This window comes from Bombina bombina, chromosome 7 (assembly GCF_027579735.1).
Source record: "Bombina bombina isolate aBomBom1 chromosome 7, aBomBom1.pri, whole genome shotgun sequence".
NCBI classification, from domain to species: domain Eukaryota; kingdom Metazoa; phylum Chordata; class Amphibia; order Anura; family Bombinatoridae; genus Bombina; species Bombina bombina.
The window spans coordinates 501,341,881-501,367,046 of NC_069505.1; the positions used below are offsets into that span (position 1 = coordinate 501,341,881).

Below are 25,166 nucleotides of genomic sequence, written 5' to 3' on the forward strand. Positions count from 1 at the left end.
CTTTGGAACTAACTCAGTAGGGAAACCATCAAATTAGGAAAAGAGAGGTCTGGAAAAGGGTCAGTCATAAGGCCTAGTGAAACCTCCATGTTTAACTGTCCTGTTAGTAAGTTGACAAATTCATATGTGGATTTCATGTTCTCATGCCTACGATTTCATTATGTTACCCCATCCACTTAAATATGAAACCTTTCTTTAATCTTAAAAAGGAGTCTACCAACCTCCCAATCTGGGTAGCCCAACAATCAGGTTTCAATAGCAGCCACATGCAGATTGTTTGAGCTCTTACCAGAAGATGCCTTGGAGCCACCTTTAGTCCTTGCCCATACTTGCCTCCAAGGTTGAGATGCAGTCAACTGCTGTAAAGGGCAGACATGACAAAGGAAAAATGAGGTTTTCTTGTCACATGCCTTGTCATATTGCCAAATGTCCTTGCCTTTATACCTAGTAATCTTTGCAAGACACATTCCAGATTGTTTAGAAACTGTCAGAGGGAAAGGTAATCTAGCACCTACTTGACATTTTTTAGCTAAATTCCAAACATCTATACAATGCCTGTGAATCAAATCAATGGTGTCCATATTAAAGTGATTGATCCAACCTATGATCCAGATAGCAAGAGGAACCTAAAGACATTGCTGCCACTCCTTGTAAGTGTTAGGCATATCAATTTCTTAAGCCAAATGCCATCAGGTCTTTGTGCCTGTAAGCATACACAGATATTTTGTGGGAATATTTCCCCTCCATAATCTTCCTATAGACTTTGCTTTTAAGATTTTAAAGCACTGTATGGGCTCGACAGGGTTTGTATCTTGATGTACAGTTATCCTGAAGCTAGGAAAGCTGCTATTTCCCGGCAGAGCCCTCCATCCCAGCTGTTTGATTGTGAAACACTAGCGATACAAACTGGTTAAGCACTCCTGCCTGGACTAAACCTAGGGGAGCCTGTGCTACAACTAGTTTCTTAAGCATGCTGAACATGGGCCCCTGCCCCTTATTGACTATCCTCAGAGACCTATCACTTTAGGAGCTGGAATAACTAGAAGAAACCATGCCACCAACCCTAGAGTAGCCAAAGCCACTGGACTCTCAAACTCCTTTCGACCCACTGGAAGAAGGGGATCTCAGAGGAGAAATTAAAACATATTTGATAAAACAGAAGAAGAAATCTAGAGCTCGGGGAGTCGGGAACTACAACTAGCGAAACAAGTCAGAAATGCATATAGGATCTATATAATATCTCCTAACAGACTATCTTGGGATAAAGAAGTGCTCCACTTCCGGAAAAATCAACTCCCAGTAAACATTCAAAATAGGACTATATTATGGAATACTATCATTGCCTGGCAGATTCTATGTACCACGTTAGATATAAATGACCAAATATCTCCTTTTCTTACAATTGCTGGCAACCCAAACTTTATTCCAGGGGTAACTTTGCAGGTCTTTAGAACTTGGGCACAGAAAGGTCTGGTCTTCTTAACCCAAATTTTAGATAGTAATAATCAGATTAAATCCTTTGAAGCTATTTCTCCAGAATATAATATCTCAAGTAAATCCTTCTTTGCATATTTGCAACTTAAGCACTTTATACTTGATAACACAGAACTTATACAAAGGTCAACTGGGCTAGGAGAAGTGGGAAATTATATTAGACTATATCAACACGGTTGTCACTCTTCTTCCTCCCTGTATAAAATATGTTTAACTAAATATGGTAAAAACTTTCTTGACACAATTCAGCTTAAGTGGGTAAAACGCTTTTCTGACCTTGATTCAATAGAATTAAAACATAGCATTAGATGGATCAGAGAAGCATCAATTTCTAATATATGGAAGGAATCACATATTAAGCTACTAAATAATGCCTATTTTACCCCACAAAGATTATCTAAGTGGAAAAAAACGAGAATGTAACATACTCTAGATGTAATTCTCCCCAGGTGGATATTATGCATTGTCTGTGGTATTGTCCAAAAAATAATCAATTTTAGAAAAAAAAATGTCTGGTTAAATAAAATGATGGAGTCAAGGATTAAAATCCACCCAAAGGATATAATCTTTCTATACACAGAAGTAAATAGACGAGAACGTAATCTAATCAACACTATTATTATGATAGGTTGTAAGTTAATTTTAAAGAATTGAAAGGATAGAAAAGCCCCTACTCTTTCTATGTTTATTAAGATGATACATGCGCAGATTATTTTCGAACAGTTTAACTTTACAACATCTCAAGACAGGCAAATTTCTAAAATTTTTTTCGAAATTGCTTAAAATGATTCTGTCCTCTCCAATAACAACTTAGTATATGTTTACCCTTCAATTACATAGATCTGACCCTTTCCAGTCCCTGGCTCTTAGAGAAATCTTTCCCCCAGTATGGGCATTTGGTTAAACCCGGGGGGGGGGGGGCAGAGGAGCAAGAGGTGACTGACTTTGAAACCTTTTTTTTTTCTCTAGTTTAATTTGGATGTATAGTATGCAAAATATAAAAGTACCAACATTATAGACTTTTTTCTTTTCCTCTGATTAAAAATTACTTTATTTATAGCAGAAGGTAGAAGAGAATATGTTAGAATAAGTCATTTAATTTCAATACCTAATCAACGGCTAGATTACGAGTTGTGAGTTAGGCTGAAAAAGCAGCGTTAACAGGTCCTACCGCTGCTATTATGAGTCTTAAAGGTTTAGGGGCACCGCACACTTCTTTGGCCTTACCGCAAAACGACTTACGTAAACTTCGTAAAGCCTTTTTTCTATGGGACTTCCATAGCGCCGGTATTACGAGTCTGTCCTGGGAAGCCAAAAAGTGAGCGGTACACCCTAGCCTGTCAAGATTCCTAACGCATTTAAAAATCGCTGTAGCATAAAACTCATAACTAAAGTGCTAAAAAGTACACCCATAAACTACCTATTAACCCCTAAACAGAGACCCTCCCGCATCGCAAACACTAAAATTAAATTTGTAACCCCTAATCTGCCGCTCTGGACACCGCCACCACCTACATTATATTTATGAACCCCTAATCTGCTGCCCCCAACATCACCGACACCTACATTATATTTATTTACCCCTAATATGCCGCACCCAATATCTCTGCAACCTACCTACACTTATTAACCCCTAATCTGCCGCCCCCAACGTCACCGCCACTATAATAAACATATTAACCCCTAAACTGCCACACTCCCACCTCACAAACATTAGTTAAATATTATTAAACCCTAATCTGCCGTCCCTAACATCGCCGCCACCTACCTACACTTACTAACCCCTAATCTGCTGCCCCCAAAGTCGCCGCCACTATACTAAATGTATTAACCCCTAAATCTAAGTCTAACCCTAACCCTAACACCCCCTAACTTAAATATAATTTAAATAAATCTAAATAAAATTACTATCATTAACTAAATTATTCCTATTTTAAACTAAATACTTACCTATAAAATAAACCCAAAGCTAGCTACAATATAACTATTAGTTACATTGTAGCTAGCTTAGGGTTTATTTTTATTTTACAGGCAAGTTTGTATTTATTTTAACTAGGTAGAATAGTTATTAAATAGTTATTAACTATTTACTAACTACCTAGCTAGCTAAAATAAAGACAATTTTACCTGTAAAATAAAACCTAACCTATGTTACACTAACACCTAACCTAACCCTACAATTAAATAAATTTATTAAATTAAATACAAATACCTAAATTAAATTAGCTAAAGTACAAAAAAAATAAAACACTAAATTACAGGAAATAATAAAGAAATTACAGATATTTAAACTAATTACACCTAATCTAATAGCCCTATCAAAATAAAAAAAAGCCCCCCCCCCCAAAATAAAAAAAAACCTAGCCTAAACTAAACTACCAATAGCCCTTAAAAGGGCCTTTTGCGGGGCATTGCCCCAAAGTAATCTGCTCTTTTACCTGTAAAAAAAATACAAACAACCCCCCCAACAGTAAAACCCACCACCCACACAACCAACCCCCCAAATAAAATACTATTTAAAAAAAACTAAGCTCCCAATTGCCCTGAAAAGGGCATTTGGATGGTATTGTCCTTAAAAGGGCAGTTAGCTCTTTTGCAGGCCCAAACCCAAACCTAAAAATAAAACCCACCCAATACACCCTTAAAAAAAAAACTAACACTAATCCCCTGAAGATCGACTTACAGTTTTGAAGACCGGACATCCATCCTCAAGTCTTCATCCAACCGGGCCGAAGTCCTCAACGAAGCCGGGTGAAGTCTTCATCCAAGCCGGGCGAAGTGGTCCTCCAGATGGGCAGAAGTCTTCATCCAGACAGTATCTTCTATCTTCATTCATCCGACGCAGAGCGGGTCCATCTTCAAGTCATCCGACGCGGAGCATCCTCTTCATCCGACGACTACCCGACGAATGAAGGTTCCTTTAAGTGACGTCATCCAAGATGGTGTCCCTTAGATTCCGATTGGCTGATAGAATTCTATCAGCCAATCGGAATTAAGGTAGAAAAAACCCTATTGGCTGATGCAACCAGCCAATAGGATTGAAGTTCAATCGGATGTCTTGAAGATGGACCCGCTCTGCGTTGGATGGATGAAGATAGAAGATGCCGTCTGGATGAAGACTTCTGCCCGTTTGGAGGACCACTTCACCCGGCTTGGATGAAGACTTCTCCCGTCTTCATTGAGGACTTTGGCCCGGTTGGATGAAGACTTCTGCTGCTTCCTTGAGGATGGATGTCCGGTCTTCAGAACTGTAAGTCGATCTTCAGGTGGTTAGTGTTAGTTTTTTTTAAGGGTGTATTGGGTGGGTTTTATTTTTAGGTTATGGTTTGGGCCTGCAAAAGAGCTAACTGCCCTTTTAAGGGAAATGCCCATCCAAATGCCCTTTTCAGGGCAATGGGGAGCTTATTTTTTTTTAGATAGTATTTTATTTGGGGGGTTGGTTGTATGGGTGGTGGGTTTTACTGTTGGGGGGGTTGTTTGTATTTTATTTTTACAGGTAAAAGAGCTGATTACTTTGGGGCAATGCCCCGCAAAAGGCCCTTTTAAGGGCTATTGGTAGTTTAGTTTAAGCTAGGGTTTTTTTTTTTATTTTGGGGGGGCTTTTTTTTATTTTGATAGGGCTATTAGATTAGGTGTAATTAGTTTAAATATCTGTAATTTGTTTATTATTTTCTGTAATTTAGTTGGTTTTTTTTTGTACTTTAGCTAATTTAATTTATTTTAGGTAATTGTATTTAATTTAGTAAATGTATTTAATTATAGTGTAGTGTTAGGTGTTATTGTAACTTAGGTTAGTTTTAGGTTTTATTTTACAGGTACGTTTGTATTTATTTTAGCTAGGTAGTTATTAAATAGTTAATAACTATTTAATAACTATTGTACCTAGTTAAAATAAATACAAACTTGCCTGAAAATAAAATAAAATAAAAATAAACCCTAATCTAGATACAATGTAACTATTAGTTATATTGTAGCTAGCTTAGGGTTTATTTTACAGGTAAGTATTTAGTTTTAAATAGGAATAATGTAGTTAATTATAGCAATTTTATTTAGATTTATTTAAATTATATTTAAGTTAGGGGGTGTTAGGGTTAGGGTTAGACTTAGGTTTAGGGGTTAATACATTTAGTATAGTGGCGGCGACGTTGGGGGTGGCAGATTAGGGGTTAATAAGTGTAAGTAGGTTGCAGCGACATTGGGGGGCGGCAGATTAGGGGTTAATAAATATAATGTAGGTGTCTGCGATGTTGGGTGCAGCAGATTAGGGGTTCATAAGTATAATGTAGGTGGCGGCGGTGTCCGGAGCGGCAGATTAGGGGTTAATAAATATAATGCAGGTGTCGGAAAAGTTGGGGGTGGCATATTAGGGGTTAATAAGTGTAAGATTAGGGGTATTTAGAATCTGGGTTCATGTTAGGGTGTTAGGTGTAGTCATACATTTTATTTCCCCATAGGAATCAATGGGGCTGCGTTAAGGAGCTTTACGCTGCTTTTTTGCAGGTGTTAGACTTTTTCTCAGCTGGCTCTCCCTGTTGATTCCTATGGGGAAATCGTGCACGAGCACGTACGACCAACTCACTGCTGACTTAAGCAGCGCTGGTATTGGAGTGCGGTAATGAGCAAAATTTTGCTCAACGCTCACTTCTTGTCTTTTAATGCCAGGTTTGTAAAAACCCGTAATACCATCACTGCATGTAAGTGAGCGGTGACACAAAACTGCTCGTTAGCACCGCATAGCCTCTAACGCACAACTCGTAATCTAGCCGCAAGTTTGTTGTATATTTGTATACGTTGTTGGATTATTATTTTATTTTTTTACGGATTTCTAATTCAACCTGCAGTTCTTATAATTGATTGGAATATCAATACAAAAAAAGCTGATATATAGGGATAGAGTACTGGTTGAGCCCAAAATATCGCTTACGCAAAAGCGATATTTGCGATCAACTTAGTAATTAGTGATGTCGCGAATAGTTCGCCGGCGAATAGTTCCCGGCGAACATAGCTTGTTCGTGTTTGCTGCGGCGGGCGAACATATGCAATGTTCAATCCGCCTCCTATTCGTCATCATTGAGTAAACTTTGACCCTGTATCTCACAGTCTGCAGACACATTTCAGCCAATCAGCAGACGACACTCCCTCCCAGCTCCTGGACAGCAGCCATTTTAGATTCATTCTGATCCTGCATTCTTAGTGAGAGGAGGGATAGTGTAGCTGCTGCTGATTTTATAGGGAAATTCATAGCTAGGCTAGTGTATTTAGTGTCCACTACAGTCCTGAAGGACTCATCTGATCTCTGCTGTAAGGACAGCACCTCGAAAAGACCTTTTTAGGGCTAGAACATCTTTTTTTTTTTTTGCCTGTGTCATTTTGACTGTGAAACATCAGTCTGCTAGTGTAATCTAATTGCAGTTGCCTGCCTGCCAGCGTGTGTGCCAGGCCCATTTGCTAAGTGCCACCACTCATATCTGTTGTAACAGTAGTGTAAATTTTGTAAAAAAAAACTTTTTGGACTGTGAAACATCAGTCTGCTAGTGTAATCTAATTGCAGTTGCCTGCCTGACAGCGTGTGTGCCAGGCCCACTTGCCAACTAGTGCCACCACTCAGAGTCATTTGTTGTAACAGTAGTGTAAATATTTTAAAAAAAACTTTTTTGACTGTGAAACATCAGTCTGCTAGTGTAATCTAATTGCAGTTGCCTGCCTGCCAGCGTGTCTGCCAGGCCCACTTGCCAACTATTGCCACCAATCATATTTGTTATAACAGTAGTGTAAATATTTATAAAAAAAACTTTTTTGACTGTGAAACATCAGGCTGCTAGTGTAATCTAATTGCAGTTGCCTGCCTGCCAGCGTGTGTGCCAGGCTCACTTGCCAACTAGTGCCACCAATCATATTTGTTATAACAGTAGTGTAAATATTTTTAAAAAAAACTTTTTTGACTGTGAAACATCAGTCTGCTAGTGTAATCTTATTGCAGTTGCCTGCCTGCCAGCGTGTGTGCCAGGACCACTTGGCAAGTTAGTGGCACCACTCATATTTGTTGTAACAGTAGTGTAAATATTTTTTAAAAAAATTTGACTGTGAAACATCAGTCTGCTAGTGTAATCTAATTGCAGTTGCCTGCCTGCCAGCGTGTGTGCCAGGCCCACTTGCCAAGTTAGTGCCACCACTCATATTTGTTGTAACAGTAGTGTAAATATTTTAAAAAAAAACTTTTTGGACTGTGAAACATCAGTCTGCTAGTGTAATCTAATTGCAGTTGCCTGCCTGCCAGCGTGTGTGCCAGGCCCACTTGCCAACTAGTGCCACCAATCATATTTGTTATAACAGTAGTGTAAATATTTAAAAAAAAAACTTTTTTGACTGTGAAACATCAGTCTGCTAGTGTAATCTTATTGCAGTTGCCTGCCTGCCAGCGTGTGTGCCAGGCCCACTTGCCAAGTTAGTGACACCACTCATATTTGTTGTAACAGTAGTGTAAATATTTAAAAAAAAAACTTTTTTGACTGTGAAACATCAGTCTGCTAGTGTAATCTAATTTCAGTTGCCTGCCTGCCAGCGTGTGTGCCAGGCCCACTTGCTAAGTGCCACCACTCATATCTGTTGTAACAGTAGTGTAAATTTTGTAAAAAAAAACTTTTTTGACTGTGAAACATCAGTCTGCTAGTGTAATCTAATTGCAGTTGCCTGCCTGCCAGCGTGTGTGCCAGGCGCACTTGCCAACTAGTGCCACCAATCATATTTGTTATAACAGTAGTGTAAATATTTTAAAAAAATAACTACCTGATCGATACAACATCATACCTGATGCTTTAAAGCACGTTATTCCAAACAATTTAGGAATTTTAGGTGATTTATGCCCTTTATGGCTTAAAACCAGACTCTGCATCAACTATATAATTTTCTGTGGGAGTTTTGCCATGGATCCCCCTCCGGCATGCGAAACAACTTTTCCATCACTATTGTGGCCAGAAAGAGTCCCTGTTGGTTTTAAAGTTCACCTGCCTATTGAAGTCAATGGCGGTTCGTCCGGTTCGCTGGTTCGCGAACAGTTGCGGAAGTTCGAGTCCGCCGTTCGCAAACCGAAATTTTTAGGTTCGCGAAATCACTATTCGTAATACCAGCGCATGCTAATGTCTGTTAGCATTACAGGTGAGGCACAATGGGAATGCAACCTCGAGTTTGCATTGTACTGAAGCATTGTACTTACAAGATCGTGCTTCCATAGTCTCCTATGGGAGCCTTGTTCTCATGCCGTGACTGAGACACGGCATGTGAACTAGTGCAGCGAAGAGAGTGAGTAGTGCAGCGAAGGGCAGCAAATTGAAAAGATATACATATATGAATATATACAGATATATTTATGTGTTAATATGTGTGTATATGCCCATATTAACACATAAATATATCTGTATATAAGCAGATACATAAATATTTACAGGTGATACACAGTTCCCATACACCAAAATGTTAAGGCACTTTTTAGTGCCAATTTTTTTTCTAACATTCCACACCCACCACTGTAAAACTCTGAAAAACTGCTCCGTGCAGTAGTTTTTTTGTGGAAAATAAAAAGCTACATTTTTTTTCATAAAAAAAACTAATAGGGGCTCGTTTATCAAGCTCTGTATGGAGCTTGAGGGACCGTGTTTCTGGAGAGCCTTCAGACTCACCAGAAACACAAGTTATGGAGCAGCGGTCTAAAGACTTCAGACTTTGCAGCAATTCAACCCGATCGAATATGATCGGGTTGATTGATACCCCACTGCTAGCGGCCGATTGGCTGCAAATCTGCAGGGGGTGGCATTGCACTAGCAGTTCACAAGAGCTGCTAGTGCAATGCTGAATGCGGAGAGGGTATTTTTCTCTGCATTCAGCGAGGTCTGTCGGACATGATCCGCAATGTCGGATCATGTCCGACAGGCCTTTCATAAATAGGCCCCATAGACTCTTTATTTTTGGGACAGTTGGAGCACTTTTGGAAAATTAACCAGAGCAGTAGCAATAACTAGCCACCTGTAATTTGCCAGTTTACAGGCACGCAATAAATTAGCACTCCACTTGTAATCTAGCCCATAATGTTTTTACTGCCAGCTTTAGATGCATCTTTGGAGCTCCTGAGGTGGAGGCTGCTGTTTCTCATCACTAAATAATCTGTCGGGGGGGGGGGTGACAGACCCTGTTTTTGTGAGATTGGATGCATGAGAACAGATGTGTGAGAACATAACTTATTAAACTTATAAATTCAGGCAGTGCGACGCTGACCACTAACTTCACTTACAGGAAGACAGGTTCCCTAACTGGGAACATTGTTGGCCCACACAATAATAAATGGAGCCCATGGTGGTAATTTGGATTACAATAGACAAGGACCCTCATAGAGTATAATTTTATCCTTCTTCAGTGGCCTTACAAGTTTAGAAGAAAATGGAATACTCATTCTTACCAAGTTTTAACGTCTTTCTTTCTTTCTATTTTAGGTTTACCAATAGATCCATCGAAACTGATTATGGGTACTGTATCCAGAGTATTTTGTTTTATTATATTTGGAAACCAATTTGAATACGAAGATGAAAAATTCACAAACATATTCAGTTTTGCAAAAGAGACCGCTAGACTTATGAGCACACCGTGGGCACAGGTAATATTGCATATAAATGCCTTATTTATAAGTACAGTATATTTAAAGGGACCTGCCATTTAATATTAAGCTTTCATGAATCAGACATAGGGGTAGATTTATTAAGCAGGCTCGCCAGAAGCGACCTTAGATAAATCTACCCAAAGAGTAAAGTCCTATTTCTGTCTATTACCAAATGTACCTTCTTTTTCTTGGGATCTTCTTTTTAAATACTGATACTGATGTATTCTCAAAAATGTGCACGTGTCTTAAGCAATCCATGTCAGCAGAGTTTTCAACATTGATATACAAACAACCTGTATATAGTGTTTTAGTAACAATAGCAACAGAACAGACTATTTTTGTTGATTTGGTTTTAATGTAGGGTCTTGGCTTTATTAAAGGGACAGGAAATCCCCAATTTTCTTCCATGATTCGCATAGAACATATTATTTTAATCAAATTTCCAATTTACTTCTTTAATTATCAAGTTTGCTTCATTCACCTGTTATCCTTTGCTGAAGAAAAAACATTGTACTACTGGTAGCTAGCTGAACACATCTAGTTAACCAATCACAAGACAAATGTGTGCAGGCACCAATTAACAACTAGCTCCCACTAGCGCAGGATATGTGCATATTCATTTTTTAACAAGGGATACTAAGAGAACGAAGCACATTTGAAAATAGAAGTGAATTTAAAAGTGTCTTAAAATGACATACTCTGAATCATGCAAGTTTAATATTGACTTTCCGATCCCTTTAACTAAAGCAACAGCAGAACAGACTGGTTTTATTTGGCTCACAGGTCTTTTTTTCTGTATATATTTAGTTTACATACCAAACTTACAACTGCATCCAACTGTGCTCATATATCAGCAAACACACTAAAAAAATCAAATAAAAGCTTACTCCAACTCTGGAGACAAAATAAGCATTGCACAAGCATAAGTCATTTACTGGCCAGCTAACTGCACCCAGTTAAAAAAAAAAAAATCCATAAAATAAATCTAATTTTAAATATATTATGTGTTTCTGTTTAATTTGGTGTTTAACTTGCTTCCTCATCACAAGCAAAACATATTGGGCCAGATTACATATGCGACGTCGCAAATCGGTATCACATATTCAGCGCAAGGACTTACACGGCGAAAATAGAGAAATTTTACTCAATTTTCACCTCGCCACACATCGGCAGGCACAGCAAGCCTTGCGCTGAGTATGAAAGTATCGTAACTCCCTGAAAATATTAACTAAGACCTAACGCATGCGCAATATCTATCTACCTGTCAACCGCCAACCCCCACTGCAATAACTAATAAAGTATATTAACCCCTAATCCGCCATTAACCCACATCGCAATAAACCTAATACATGTATTAACCCCTAATCTGCCATTATTATTATTATTATTCTTTATTTATAATGCGCCAACAGATTCCGCAGCGCTGTCCATGGGTACAGAGATAAAAGTACAGTACAATACAATATAAAAAACACCAGACAAAGTTTAACAAACAAATACAGGGGGAATTGAGGGCCCTGTTCCCATGGGAACTTACAATCTATATGGGTAGGAGGGTGAGAAACAGGAGGTGGGGACTGCAAAGGTGGGAATGATGTTAGTGTGAAGTTAGATGAGGGCAACTATTAGGCAAGTGGAATTCATTTGTTACTTATTTGGAGATAGGCTTCCCTGAACAAGAAGGTCTTTAGGGAGCGTTTAAAGGAGGAAAGGTTAGGGGAAAGTCTGACAGCTCGAGGAAGTGCGTTCCAGATGGTTGGTACCGCATGAGAGAAGTCCTGTAGCCTAGCATGGGAGGAGGTGATGATAGGAGATGCAAGAAGCAGGTCATTGTTGGATCTTAGGGAGCGGGCTGGAGTATATTTGTTAATGAGTGAGGACATGTAGGGGGGGCTGCGTTGGTAAGGGCTTTGTAGGTCAGGATGAGAATTTTGAATTTAACTCTGCTGTGGATGGGTAGCCAGTGAAGGGACTTGCAGAGAGGTGCAACAGATACAGAGCATTGGGAGAGCTGTATTAGTCTAGCAGAGGCATTTAGGATGGATTGAAGAGGGGAGAGGCGGGAGAGGCGGGAGAGAGGGAGGCCAGTTAGTTATTACAGTAATCAAGTCGGGAGATTACCAGGGATTAGCTGTTTAATAGATACAGCACTCGAATTTTGGAGATATTGCGTAGGTGGTTGCGACAGGAGGAAGAGAGCAATTGGATGTGGGGTATGAAGGACAGATTGGAGTCAAGTGTAACTCTAGGCAGTGGACTTGGGGTGATGGGGAGATAGTGGTGTCACCAACAGTGATTGAAAAGTTAGAAACCAGGGTAGAATTAGAGGGGGGGATTAGAAGGAGCTCAGTCTTGGACATGTTGATTTTTAGGTGGTGAGAGGCCATCCAAGAAGAAATGCCAGATAAGTAGTCGCTGATGTGAGAAAGGACAGAAGGAGAGAGTGAAGCGGTGGATAGGTAAATCTGACTATCATCAGCATAGAGGTGATAGCTGAAGCCATAGCTACTAATAAGTTTACCCAGTGAGGAAGTATAAATAGAGAAGAGTAGAGGGCCTAGAACAGAGCCTTGAGGTACTCCAACAGATAGAGGCAATGGAGAGGAGGAGTCGCCAGCAAAGGAGACAGAAAAGGACCTATTAGAGAGATAAGAGTGGATCCCGGAAAGGGCAATGTCACAGAGCCCAAGGGAGCTGAGAGTCCGTAGGAGAAGGGGATGGTCAACGGTGTCAAAGGCAGCAGACAGATCAAGTAAGATAAGTATTGAGTAGTGGCTGTTCACAATAAACCTAATAAATCTCTTAACCCCTAAGCCTCCAAACCCCACAATGCAATAAACCTAATTAATCTATTAACCCCTAAACCGCCAAACCCCCACAACGCAATTAACCTATTTAAATTACTAAGCCCCTAACCTAACACCACCTAAATTAACCCCAATTACCTAAATTACAAAATACTAAGTTACAATTAAAAACCTAACATTACTTTAAAAATAAAAAAATAAGTTTAAATAATCTAAAATTACAAAAAATAAAAAAGTCTAACATTACAGAAAATAATAAACCAAATTATCAAAAATAAAAAAATTAAACCTAGTCCCTATGAAAATAAAAAATCCCCCCCAATATAAAAACACCCCCTAATCTAATACTAAACTACCAATAGCCCTTAACAGTAGTAGAATAGGGATTTTGGGCACTGTAAAAGAGCTGAATGCCCATACAAATGCCCTTTTAGGGGCAATGGGTAGCTTAGGTTTTTTAGTTATTTTTTATTTTGGGGTGTTTGGTGGGTGGGAGGTTTACTATTAGGGGGAATTAGAATTTTTTTAATGCAAAAGAGCTGTTTAACTTAGGGCAATGCCCTTTTAAGTGCTATTGGTAGTTTAGTATATTTTCATAAATTTGATAATTTGGTCTATTATTTTCTGTAATGTCAGAGTTTTTTATTTTTTGTAATGTTAGATTAATTTAAACTTAGTTTTTATATTTTTAAAGTAATGTTAGGTTTTTAATTGTAACATAGTATTTTTTAATTTAGGTAATTGGGGTTAATTTAGGGGGTGTTTGGTTAGGGGCTTAGTAATTTAAATAGGTTAATTGCCTTGTGGAGGTTTGGCGGTTTAGGGGTTAATAGATTTATTAGGTTTATTGCGATGTGGGTTAATGGCGGATTAGGGGTTAATAGTTTAATTAGGTTAATTGCGATGTTGGTGAATGGCGGGTTAGGGGTTAATACATTTATTAGGTAGTTTGCGATGTGGGTTAATGGCAGGTTGGGGGTTAATACATTTATTAGGGAGATTGCGATGTGGGTGAATGGTGGATTAAGGGTTAATAGTTTAATTAGGCATTTTGCATTGTGGGGGATTGTCGGTTTAGGGGTTAATACTTTTATCATTAGTTCCGATATGGGGGTAATGGAGGATATAAGGGTTTTTACGTGTCGGGTTTATTATTGGGAGGTGGGTTAGACTTTTATGGCAGATTTAACCTTTTTTTTTTATAGACGCCGGCGACTCCAGAAATTTGTTCTTACGCACATTTCTATACATAGCTAGTTTATCCGACTTACGGCACTTTATTAACTGCCGGCACCGTATATGTGATTCCCCGATTGGCGAGGTGAAATTATGGGCAACGCGGGTTTCAGCAGTTACACTGAAACCTGCACCGCATATGTAATCTCGCCCATTCTGCTTAAACAACTGGGATTTTAGCAACTAACTAATTAATCATTTAAGATCAACATGAAAATTAATTGTTTCAAGATTTTAAGATAAAAAAACAGAAACATTTATTTGTATGTATATATATGCGTGTGTCTATATATATATATATATATATATATATAATCAATACACAGCAGTTTAGCACTCACAATACTTTCCTTATGACCGGGGTGCTCAGCAACATATTTTATAGACCTCCAACAAAAGCAGGCACTCACCGGGCTTGAAGTGGCAAAAAACTTTATTCAGAGTGACGTTTCAGGGTTTTACCCCCGTCCTCAGACTCAAACAACAACAATGAAATGCTCAACAACCTCCCTTAAATACCCTGCTCACCTTACATGTGTTTCAAATAAGCGTTAATTACCTTGTGTGCAAAACCAGGTGTTAGCAAGCACTTAGCATACATTACTAATTAGCATTGCATGTATCCTAGCAATATATTGGTATATGTTGTTAATTGTTGTATAGATTCTACTGCTTAGGTGCATATTGAATTCCTAGTGTTTGGTTGCTAGGCTACATGCAATGCTAATTAGTAATGTATGCTAAGTGCTTGCTAACACCTGGTTTTGCACACAAGGTAATTAACACTTATTTGTAACACATGTAAGGTGAACAGGGTATTTAAGGGAGGTTGTTGAGCATTTCATTGTTGTTGTTTGAGACTGAGGACGGGGGTAAAACCCTGAAACGTCACTTTGTTGGAATAAAGTTTTTTGCCACTTCAAACCCGGTGAGTGCCTGCTTTTGTTGGAGGTCTATATATATATATATATATATATATATATATAAATGGGGCTAAGCACTCTTGTAACCGTCCTCCTTGGATTTCTCATGCCAGGGTACGTTTCCTTATGTAGGTATGTACGTATTCCAAGTAATAGGAGCACTCACTTAATCATATTAATTCTTTATTTTAATAAGTGATGTGATATGTATGTGTATATATATACTGTATATATATATATATATATATATATATATATATATATATATATATATATATATCAAACTTAAAAAACAAAATTCTGAAATAGAAGCCCTATCAAAATAATATTATTAGTACTTTGACTGGCAACTATGTATGCAATGATTGTAGGGTTGCCACCTCGCCCATGTTTTCCTGGACACTTATGAGTTACACATACTGCAGGTTGTGTAGAGGGGAACATGCATTGTGCTGCTGGACAGCACACAAAAAGTGACCCTGTACAGCATTATTCATGTTCAGCATACCCTGCAGCATGTGTAACTCATAAGTGTCCAGGAAAACGTGGGTGAGGTGAAACCTTAAATAAGTGAAGAAACATTAGTGTATCATTGTGTTGCATATTTTCTATTTTTTTATATACGTTACTTTTTCTGTTGTGAATTTGTTTTGGGGTCTCCACATGGAAATATATATTTGTTTTTGTTGCTATTTATCTTAACAACTTTCATCCAATCATGTGAATGTGTTGGTCACATTTTAAAGATGTGTGGAGCACCTGTATTTTTTCAAAGGGCAGCTGAGTAGTGCAAATAGCGATGCTGATTGGTCAGTGGTAGTTATTGCTCTTGAACATCATTACTCTGCAAGTATCGACCAGTACTTCTACCATGTATTTAACCCATTTGCCGGGGTTAAACAAATAGCATTAAAAAGGTTGCTAGTCTTCAAATTTCATGTTCTAACAAATAAAGAGCATGTCATTTTTTGCTATAATAGACCTTTAAGTGGAAAACAATTAAACAATACTTCATTTTTAGTTAACCTACTGGAAAGAGTTTTGGACTGTCCAGCTGTGTTAAATGTCCTAAAATGATTTATTTTATATGAGAAACATTGCATTACTTGAAGGGATTTCATTTTACTCATCAATAATCTGTGTGATGTTGCAGTTGGAGGATACACTTCCAGAGGTGATGAAATACATCCCAGGGCCACACAAAAAGATCATAGCTGTATCAGAAGAAATGGTTGCGTGTATACAAAAGAGAGTAGTGATCAACCAAGCAACATTAGATCCTACCTGCCCTAGGGATTATATTGATTGTTTCCTTATCAAGATGGAACAGGTAATCAGAGCTAAGCAGTATGGGGAGATAATATATGGAACTATAAACAGAGTTGTTGGCAAGGGTTTAGTAAAGCAATAGGAGGAGTTATAGGAAGGGTTATATGGAGCTATAGGAGGAGTTATAGGGAGGATTATATGGAGCCATAGGAGGAGTTATAGGAAGGGTTACATAGAGCAATAGGAGAAGTTATAGGGAGGGTTGTATGGAGCAATAGGAGGAGTTATAGGGAGGGTTATATGGAGCAAAAAGAGTGTTATAGGGAGGTTATATGGATCAATAGGAGGAGTTTTTGGGAGGGTTATATGGATCAATAGGAGGAGTTATAGGGAGGGTTATATGATCAATAGGAAGAGATATAGGAAGGTTTATATGGAGAAATAGGAGGAGTTATAAGGAAGGTTATATGGAGCAATAGGAAGAGTTATAGGGAGGGTTATATGATCAATAGGAGGAGATATAGAGAGGGTTATATGGAGCAATAGGAGGAGTTATAAGGAAGGTTATATGGAGCAATAGGAAGAGTTATAGGGAGGGTTACATAGAGCAATAGGAGGAGTTATAGGGAGGGTTATATGGAGCAATAGGAGGAGTTATAGGGAGGGTTATATGGAGCAATAGGAGGAGTTATAGGGAGGGTTATATGGAGCAATAGGAGAAGTTATAGGGAGGGTTATATGGAGCAATAGGAGGAGTTATAGGGATAATTATATGGAGCAAAAGGAGTGTTATAGGGAGGGTTATATGGATCAATAGGAGGAGTTATAGGGAGGTTTATATGGAGCAATAGGAAGAGTTATAGGGAGGGTTATATGGATCAATAGGAGTTATAGGGAGGGTTATATGATCAATAGGAAGAGTTATAGGGAGGTTTATATGGAGCAATAGGAGGAGTTATAGGGAGGGTTATATGGAGCAAAATGAGGAGTTATAGGGAGGGTTATATGATCAATAGGAGGAGTTATAGGGAGGGTTATATGATCAATAGGAAGAGTTATAGGGAGGTTTATATGGAGCAATAGGAGGAGTTATAGGGAGGGTTATATGGAGCAAAATGAGGAGTTATAGGGGGAGTTATATGGATCAATAGGAGGAGTTATACAGAGGGTTATATGGATCAATAGGAGGAGTTATACGGAGGGTTATATGGAGCAATAGGAGGAGTTATAGGGAGGTTGTATGAGCAATAGGTGGAGCTATAGGGAGGTTGTATGAGCAATAGGTGGAGTTATAGGGAGGGTGAAATGGAACACTAGGGGAAGTTATAAGAAGCGTTATATGGAGCAATAGGTGGAGTTGTAAGATGAGTGTATATGGTGTAATAGGAGGATTTACAGGGAGTTTAGGTAGAGCAATCAGAGGAATTATCGTGAGAGGTTTTATGATCAATAGAGGGGAGAATAATAGAGGATTATATAGAGTAATATGAGTTATATGGAGGGTTATATGATGCATTAGGAGTTATAGGGAGGGTTATATGGAGCAATAGTAGCAGTTATAGGGGGTTATATGGAGCAATAGGAGGAGATTTAGGGAGGGTTATATGAAGCAATAGGAGGAGTTATAGGGAGGGTTATATGGAGCAATAAGAGGAGTTATAGGGAGGGTTATATGGAGCAATAGGAGAAGTTATAGGGAGGGCTATATGAAGCAATAGTCTGTGAAAAGAAAGCAAAGACAGGCGCAGCCCAATTCAAGTGTAGTATTCTTTAATTCAGTGTAAGTGCACACATACAAATGGCTACTTACAAGAGGCACAAATAAAATCTGCATATAAAGGTATCTTTACATCCAAACTGTGTTATGATATAACATACAGCTATGAAACAAACTCTACGCGTTTCGTCTGAGGACGCCCAGACTTTCTCAAGAGATGAAAAATTAGAAGTGTTGCAAGCATGGTGCCTACCGGCTTTATAAAAGGGACCATTAATTGCATGATTAGTTACCAGCCAGTCAGAGTGTGGTGATACTGATTGGCAGGTGAGCTTGTTAAAGCTTTGCATTATTGTATGTTTGAAAAACATATAGGATTTGTTCAGTGTTACCACCTTGAATGCTATAGTAAACATTAAAATATGAACATAGATAAGAAAATAGACAATAAACTTTATGTTAAAAAACCTTGTTTGTTAAAAACTAGAAAGAATCTTAAAAACAATTTGTAGTTGTATACACTAAAATTAAAAATCTGATATTGTGTTTTTTTTTTTTTTTTTTTTTTTTTTTTTGTGTTTTTTTAAAAAAAATAAAAAAAAAAAAAAAAATGTTTTTTTAAAAATAAAGCTACATGAAAGCTTGCAGGTCTAATTCTAGGTTTAGACCTGATGGTTGCATGGTGTTAAGTTGGTAAATCCACCATGATTCTCTGCGTCTGAGTGTTAGAAGCCTGTTTGGAAATATATTGGGGGGTATCCAGTCTATGACTTGGATTTTAAGGGATGCAGGATTTGAATTATGATGTAATTTGAAATGTTCTGGCACACTGTGTGTCATGAGGCCATTTTTTATATTATTGACATGTTCTCCCAGCCTTGTACGTATATTTCTTTTGGTTCTTCCTATGTAAATCAAATTGCAGCTGCATTTTAGCAAGTAAACTACATAGGTGGTACTGCAGTTGCTCTTATATTTCTGTTTGAATGTAATGTCACCCCCTGAGTTGGTAAAGGTAATCTCTCTATTTACATATTGGCACATGCCACATCTTGATACCCCACATTTGTAGGTGCCGGGTTTTTGTTGTAACCAGTGTGTTTTATCCTTAATTATACCAGGTTTATTGAAGTTACGCAATCTTGTGGGTGCTAAAATGTTTTTAAAATCCATATTTTTTCTGAAAGTTACCAATGGGTGATCTGGTAAAACATCGCCCAATATAGGATCTGCCTTTAAAACACCCCAGTGTTTCTTTAGGATGTTTTGTATTTCTCTGGAGCCCTGACTTTATTGCGTAACTTCAATAAACCTGGTATAATTAAGGATAAAACACACTGGTTACAACAAAAACCCGGCACCTACAAATGTGGGGTATCAAGATGTGGCATGTGCCAATATGTAAATAGAGAGATTACCTTTACCAACTCAGGGGGTGACATTACATTCAAACAGAAATATAAGAGCAACTGCAGTACCACCTATGTAGTTTACTTGCTAAAATGCAGCTGCAATTTGATTTACATAGGAAGAACCAAAAGAAATATACGTACAAGGCTGGGAGAACATGTCAATAATATAAAAAATGGCCTCATGACACACAGTGTGCCAGAACATTTCAAATTACATCATAATTCAAATCCTGCATCCCTTAAAATCCAAGTCATAGACTGGATACCCCCCAATATATTTCCAAACAGGCTTCTAACACTCAGACGCAGAGAATCATGGTGGATTTACCAACTTAACACCATGCAACCATCAGGTCTAAACCTAGAATTAGACCTGCAAGCTTTCATGTAGCTTTATTTTTAAAAAAACATTTTTTTTTTTTTTTTTATTTTTTTTCAAAAAACACAAAAAAAAAAAAAAAAAAAAAAAAAAAAAACACAATATCAGATTTTTAATTTTAGTGTATACAACTACAAATTGTTTTTAAGATTCTTTCTAGTTTTTAACAAACAAGGTTTTTTAACATAAAGTTTATTGTCTATTTTCTTATCTATGTTCATATTTTAATGTTTACTATAGCATTCAAGGTGGTAACACTGAACAAATCCTATATGTTTTTCAAACATACAATAATGCAAAGCTTTAACAAGCTCACCTGCCAATCAGTATCACCACACTCTGACTGGCTGGTAACTAATCATGCAATTAATGGTCCCTTTTATAAAGCCGGTAGGCACCATGCTTGCAACACTTCTAATTTTTCATCTCTTGAGAAAGTCTGGGCGTCCTCAGACGAAACGCGTAGAGTTTGTTTCATAGCTGTATGTTATATCATAACACAGTTTGGATGTAAAGATACCTTTATATGCAGATTTTATTTGTGCCTCTTGTAAGTAGCCATTTGTATGTGTGCACTTACACTGAATTAAAGAATACTACACTTGAATTGGGCTGCGCCTGTCTTTGCTTTCTTTTCACAGACTACTACCTGCTGGAGGTGTTTGGAGAATACACCCCCCTTTGTCTCAGGCAGCGCTCATCACTACAGTGACACAGGAAGCAGACTATCACTGACACCTGCAACACGCTATTACAGTGGATCTACTTCCTGCTCAACAGAGCAACCGGCTTTTTCACAGCTCACAGACTTAACCCAGGAACGTAAGCGCCCCTCTGCTTTTCAGTTTCTATATGAAGCAATAGGAGGAGTTATAAGGAGAGGTTATATGGAGCAATAGGAGGATTTATAGGGAGAGTTATATGGGGCAATAGGAGGAGTTATAGGGAGAGTTATATGGAGCAATAAGAGGAGTTATAGGGAGAGTTATATGGAGCAATATGAGTTATAGGGAGGGGTTATATAGAGCAATAGGAGGAGTTATAGGGAGAGTTATATGGAGCAATAAGAGGAGTTATAGGGAGAGTTATATGGAGCAATAGGAGGAGTTATATGGATGAGTATATGGAGCAACAGGAGGAGTTATAGGGAGAGTTATATGGAGCAATAGGAGTTATAGGGAGGGTTATATGGGGCAATATGAGGATTTATAGGGAGAGTTATATGGAGCAATATGAGTTATAGGGAGGGGTTATATAGAGCAATAGGAGGATTTATAGGGAGAGTTATATGGAACAATAGGATGATTTATAGGGAGGGTTATATGGAGCAATAAGAGGAGTTATAGGGAGAGTTATATGGAGCAATAAGAGGAGATATAGGGAGAGTTATATGGAGCAATAAGAGGAGTTATAGGGAGAGTTATATGGAGCAATAGGAGGAGTTATAGGGAGAGTTATATGGAGCAATAGGAGGAGTTATATGGATGAGTATATGGAGCAATAGGAGGAGCTATAATGAGAGGTTGTATGAAGCAATAATATTGATTGTTTCCTTATAAAGATGGAAGAAGTAATCAGAGCTAAGCTGTATGGGGAGATAATATATGGAACTATAAAAGAAGTTATTGGGAAGGGTGTACTAAAGCAATAGGGTGAGTTATAATGAAAGGTTATATGAAGCAATAGGAGTTATATGGAGGGTTAAATGAAACAATAGAAAGAGTTAAAGGGAGGGTTATATACAGCAATATGATGAATTATATTGAGAACAAATGTAATGAAATATATTTTATATAAACAATTTCTTCATTTAACAAGGTGTAAAAGTGAATTATTCTTGTTAACTTCCAATAACAAATTGTGCACAGTGATTTTATATTCACAGTGTCTGGGGGACCAGCTCCTACTAAGCATGTGCAAGAGTTTATAGTATTTTTGTATATGAGTCTATGATTGGCTACATTTTTTAACCCTTTGAGTGCTAAGCTGAATTTAATATTTTTCTGTTTTTTACTATTTTCAAAAAAAAAATGTTTTTCCTTTTTTATTTTTCCCCCAGATCCCCAAGACTTATACCATTGGAAATGTTTCCCCCAGACCCCCAATGGTCGGTCTTGGGGGTCTGTAGCTGCTCAGATCCCTGAGATACAGGTTTCTAAGCAGCATGCCCCCTTTCCCTATACTTTGTATTGACAATTTTAAAGTTGCGCAGTGATGTCATCACGTCACCGCACGTAACGGGAAGCCTCGGCGATGCCTGTCACTATGCAGGCCCAATCGCCGGGGTAGGAGCGGATGGGGGCCCCCAGATTGCAAAAAAGGTAGTTGAGTTCTAATGACGGCTCTGAGGCATCTCATATAAACACCTGGGGCACTAGGAAAAGGCAATATTATATTAAAGGTAAAAACCAATAACTTCTGTTTTATTGTTTGTATATAAATTAGGATTTTCTTTGTGTCCTGTACAGGAAAAACACAATCCTAACACAGAGTTCACCATGAGAAATTTATTGATATCAGTTCACAATCTGGTTCTTGGTGCTACAAATACTGTTGATATCACACTGAGGCACGCACTCTTAATATTACTGACATATCCTGAGGTACAAGGTAGGTCAATGTTTACAAGAGCCCTAAAACTTGGAAGTTATACTTAGAATCCTATGACAGACATTTGTCTAATAATCTATGAAACATGTTTCAGCTGTTTGCAATGAACAAATCAAACAAAAACAATTGAAATAGCTCAACACAACAAATGCTTCAAGTGGTTTCACCAGATTCAACTGAAAATGCAACTTTTAATGAATTCTGCAATCTCAAAATTATTCAACCCCCTGAATAGAATCCCTCACAACAGCACAAAAATGCAAAACAGGTGTTGTCTCAAGCACACCTGATGCAACTAATCAAGGGCTTCATTAGTTGCCTAAGTCAAAAGAATGGTCCAAAAGGCTAAGAGAAGAGATCATGGCCTTTCACAAACAAGGAACAGGATTCAAAAAGATTATGAAGGCACTGAATGTTCCTAGACACACTGTTAGAAGCACAGTTTGAGTCACTGCAAAAAACCTGCAGCTAGACTTGGTGGCAAAAAGGCAGATTTCAGTTTGCACAGTAAGGTACTAAACGCAGAAGGCTTCCATGACAGAACTGCAAGACCGTAGATGTACACGACTACTGACCCAAAAGTACAACTACTGTTACAACTACTGTTACAACTACTGGCTCCAATATGCTCGAAATCATATAAATAAGCCACAGAAGTTTGGGGATTCTTATTCTGTTCTGTGGAACGAGGAAGAATGAAGCATACGCTGAAAAGAACACTCTGCCAACAATCTGCCAACAGTTAAGCATGGTGGTGGGTCGCTGATGCTCTAGGGCCGCTTTGCATCCTCTGGCACCGGAAACCTGCAGCGTGTGGAAGGCAAGATGGATTCATTGAAGTATCAGGAAATCCTAGGAGAAAAAGTCATGCCGTCTGTGAGGAAGCTGAATCTTAGGTGTCATTGGATCTTCCAACAACAGGACTATGATCCCAAGTATACCTCAAATTCCACCAAGGCTTGGTTGCAGAAGAAGTCCTGGAAAATTCTACAGTGGCCATCAGTCACCTTACTTGAAACCTATAGAAAATCTCTGATGGAATTTGATGAAAGGGGTTGCAGAACGCAAATCCATGAACATTACTGATCTGGAAACCATTGCCCATGAGGAATGGGCTAAGATTCCTCAGGAACACTGCCAGAAGCTGGTGTCTGGCTCTGCATCTCATTTGCAGCAGGTCATAACAGCAAAAGGGTGCACTGCTAAGCACTAAAGATGCTTGCCATGAGGGGCTTGATAAATCTTGAGACTGCAGAGTTCATTAAACGTTGCATTTTCAATAGAATTTTGGGAAACCAGTTGAGGCATATCTTTTGTTGAGCTATTTAAATTGCTTTTGTTTGATTTGTTCATTGCAAACAGCTGAAAGTCTGTACATTTTGACAATAAACCTGATTTGCAATGGGGTTGAAAAATGTTGATTACAACTGTACTTACATTTGTTTACACATGTTGACAAGGGTTGGTTTCACACATGGAATATATTCAGCTATACCTTTAGTAGAGTAACAGCCTCTAAGCAAAAACACATTAGACATTCATTAGCAACAATTAATCAATGTATTATGATTTTCTCATTTCTGATTGACTGTCAGTTTTGGAATATTCCTTTGAAACATCTATTCCTTATAATGTATATTAAAGATGTGCAGGGAAGAAATTTTAATTTTGTAAGAAATTATCGTAAAACAAATATTTTGGCAAATTCATTTCCCCCAAATATCATTGGCTGCACTATTTGGTTTGTGTCTTGTTAAAACAAATGTAAATGATTCAAAGCTACCTGTAGCTATAATACTTTCCTTAATCCTTTCCTGCCCGGTATAATTTGTCTTCATCTGAACAAAGTTCTGATATAAACAAATTAAAATCACACAATTGTCCATGCGATCGCGTGATTTCAATGATGGGATCTGGTCATGGAAAGTGCATATGATGCTAAGCACACCCTCCTTGCAGTTAGGATGGCATGGAATGTCCTAATGGTGGAAAGGGGTTAATATGCTCTCAAGAGCATGGAGAGCACATTAAGGTAAGTATTAAGCGCTTAAAAAATTATAAGCAAACAAATGGATACTGGCAATTTTTCGTCAGTATTTTTTCATTTTCTTTATTTTCATTGGTGCATCCTTTCTGATTTTTGTTTCATTCAAATGAAAGGAAAATCAAATTTTCGTAAAGACAGTGCATTCATCCAAAAAAAAAAGGCACATTTCTTATGTATATATTCTTATATTTACCTTACCACATGTTCCAAAAATATGGCTGTAGTGTATCAGGCATCCTAAACTACAGTATTTAGGCACAAAATGTTGCAATGACTTCCAGAGCTGTAGGAGTGCAGGTCTCAGCAAGAGCACTCTATTTACACATGCCTCACTGTCACAAAGCAGTTAAGCAATGCCAAAAATCTAAAAATGAGATGAAATTAAAAAAACATAACATTGCAGTAGTGGTCTTTATGCATAAAATGACAAAACTATCAGATTTACAACCTGATTCTCTAAAACTCTTTGGTCTGGTGAAATTATCTAAAATGTCTGATCAGTACTGAAGTAGAACGGTACATTTAGTTTGAGGGCAGTTTATGTTGCAATGCAGGGTTCTGTTTGTAATAGAGAGGGTTCTGTGGCAGAATGCCAAAGCACATTTTGTCCATCAGACATATGTCA

At 38.1% G+C, this 25,166-nt stretch overlaps 1 protein-coding gene across 1 annotated transcript in view; it reads left to right on the forward strand.

Annotated features, from left to right (window-relative positions):
* Positions 1 to 25,166, forward strand: part of LOC128666881 (cytochrome P450 2G1-like) — a 58,211-nt gene that overhangs the window by 17,873 nt on the left and 15,172 nt on the right. Inside the window, exons 5-7 of the mRNA XM_053721687.1 lie at positions 9,978 to 10,138; positions 16,261 to 16,437; positions 22,353 to 22,494. Coding sequence (XP_053577662.1) covers positions 9,978 to 10,138; positions 16,261 to 16,437; positions 22,353 to 22,494 — 480 coding nt within the window. The remainder of the gene's footprint in view (positions 1 to 9,977; positions 10,139 to 16,260; positions 16,438 to 22,352; positions 22,495 to 25,166) is intronic.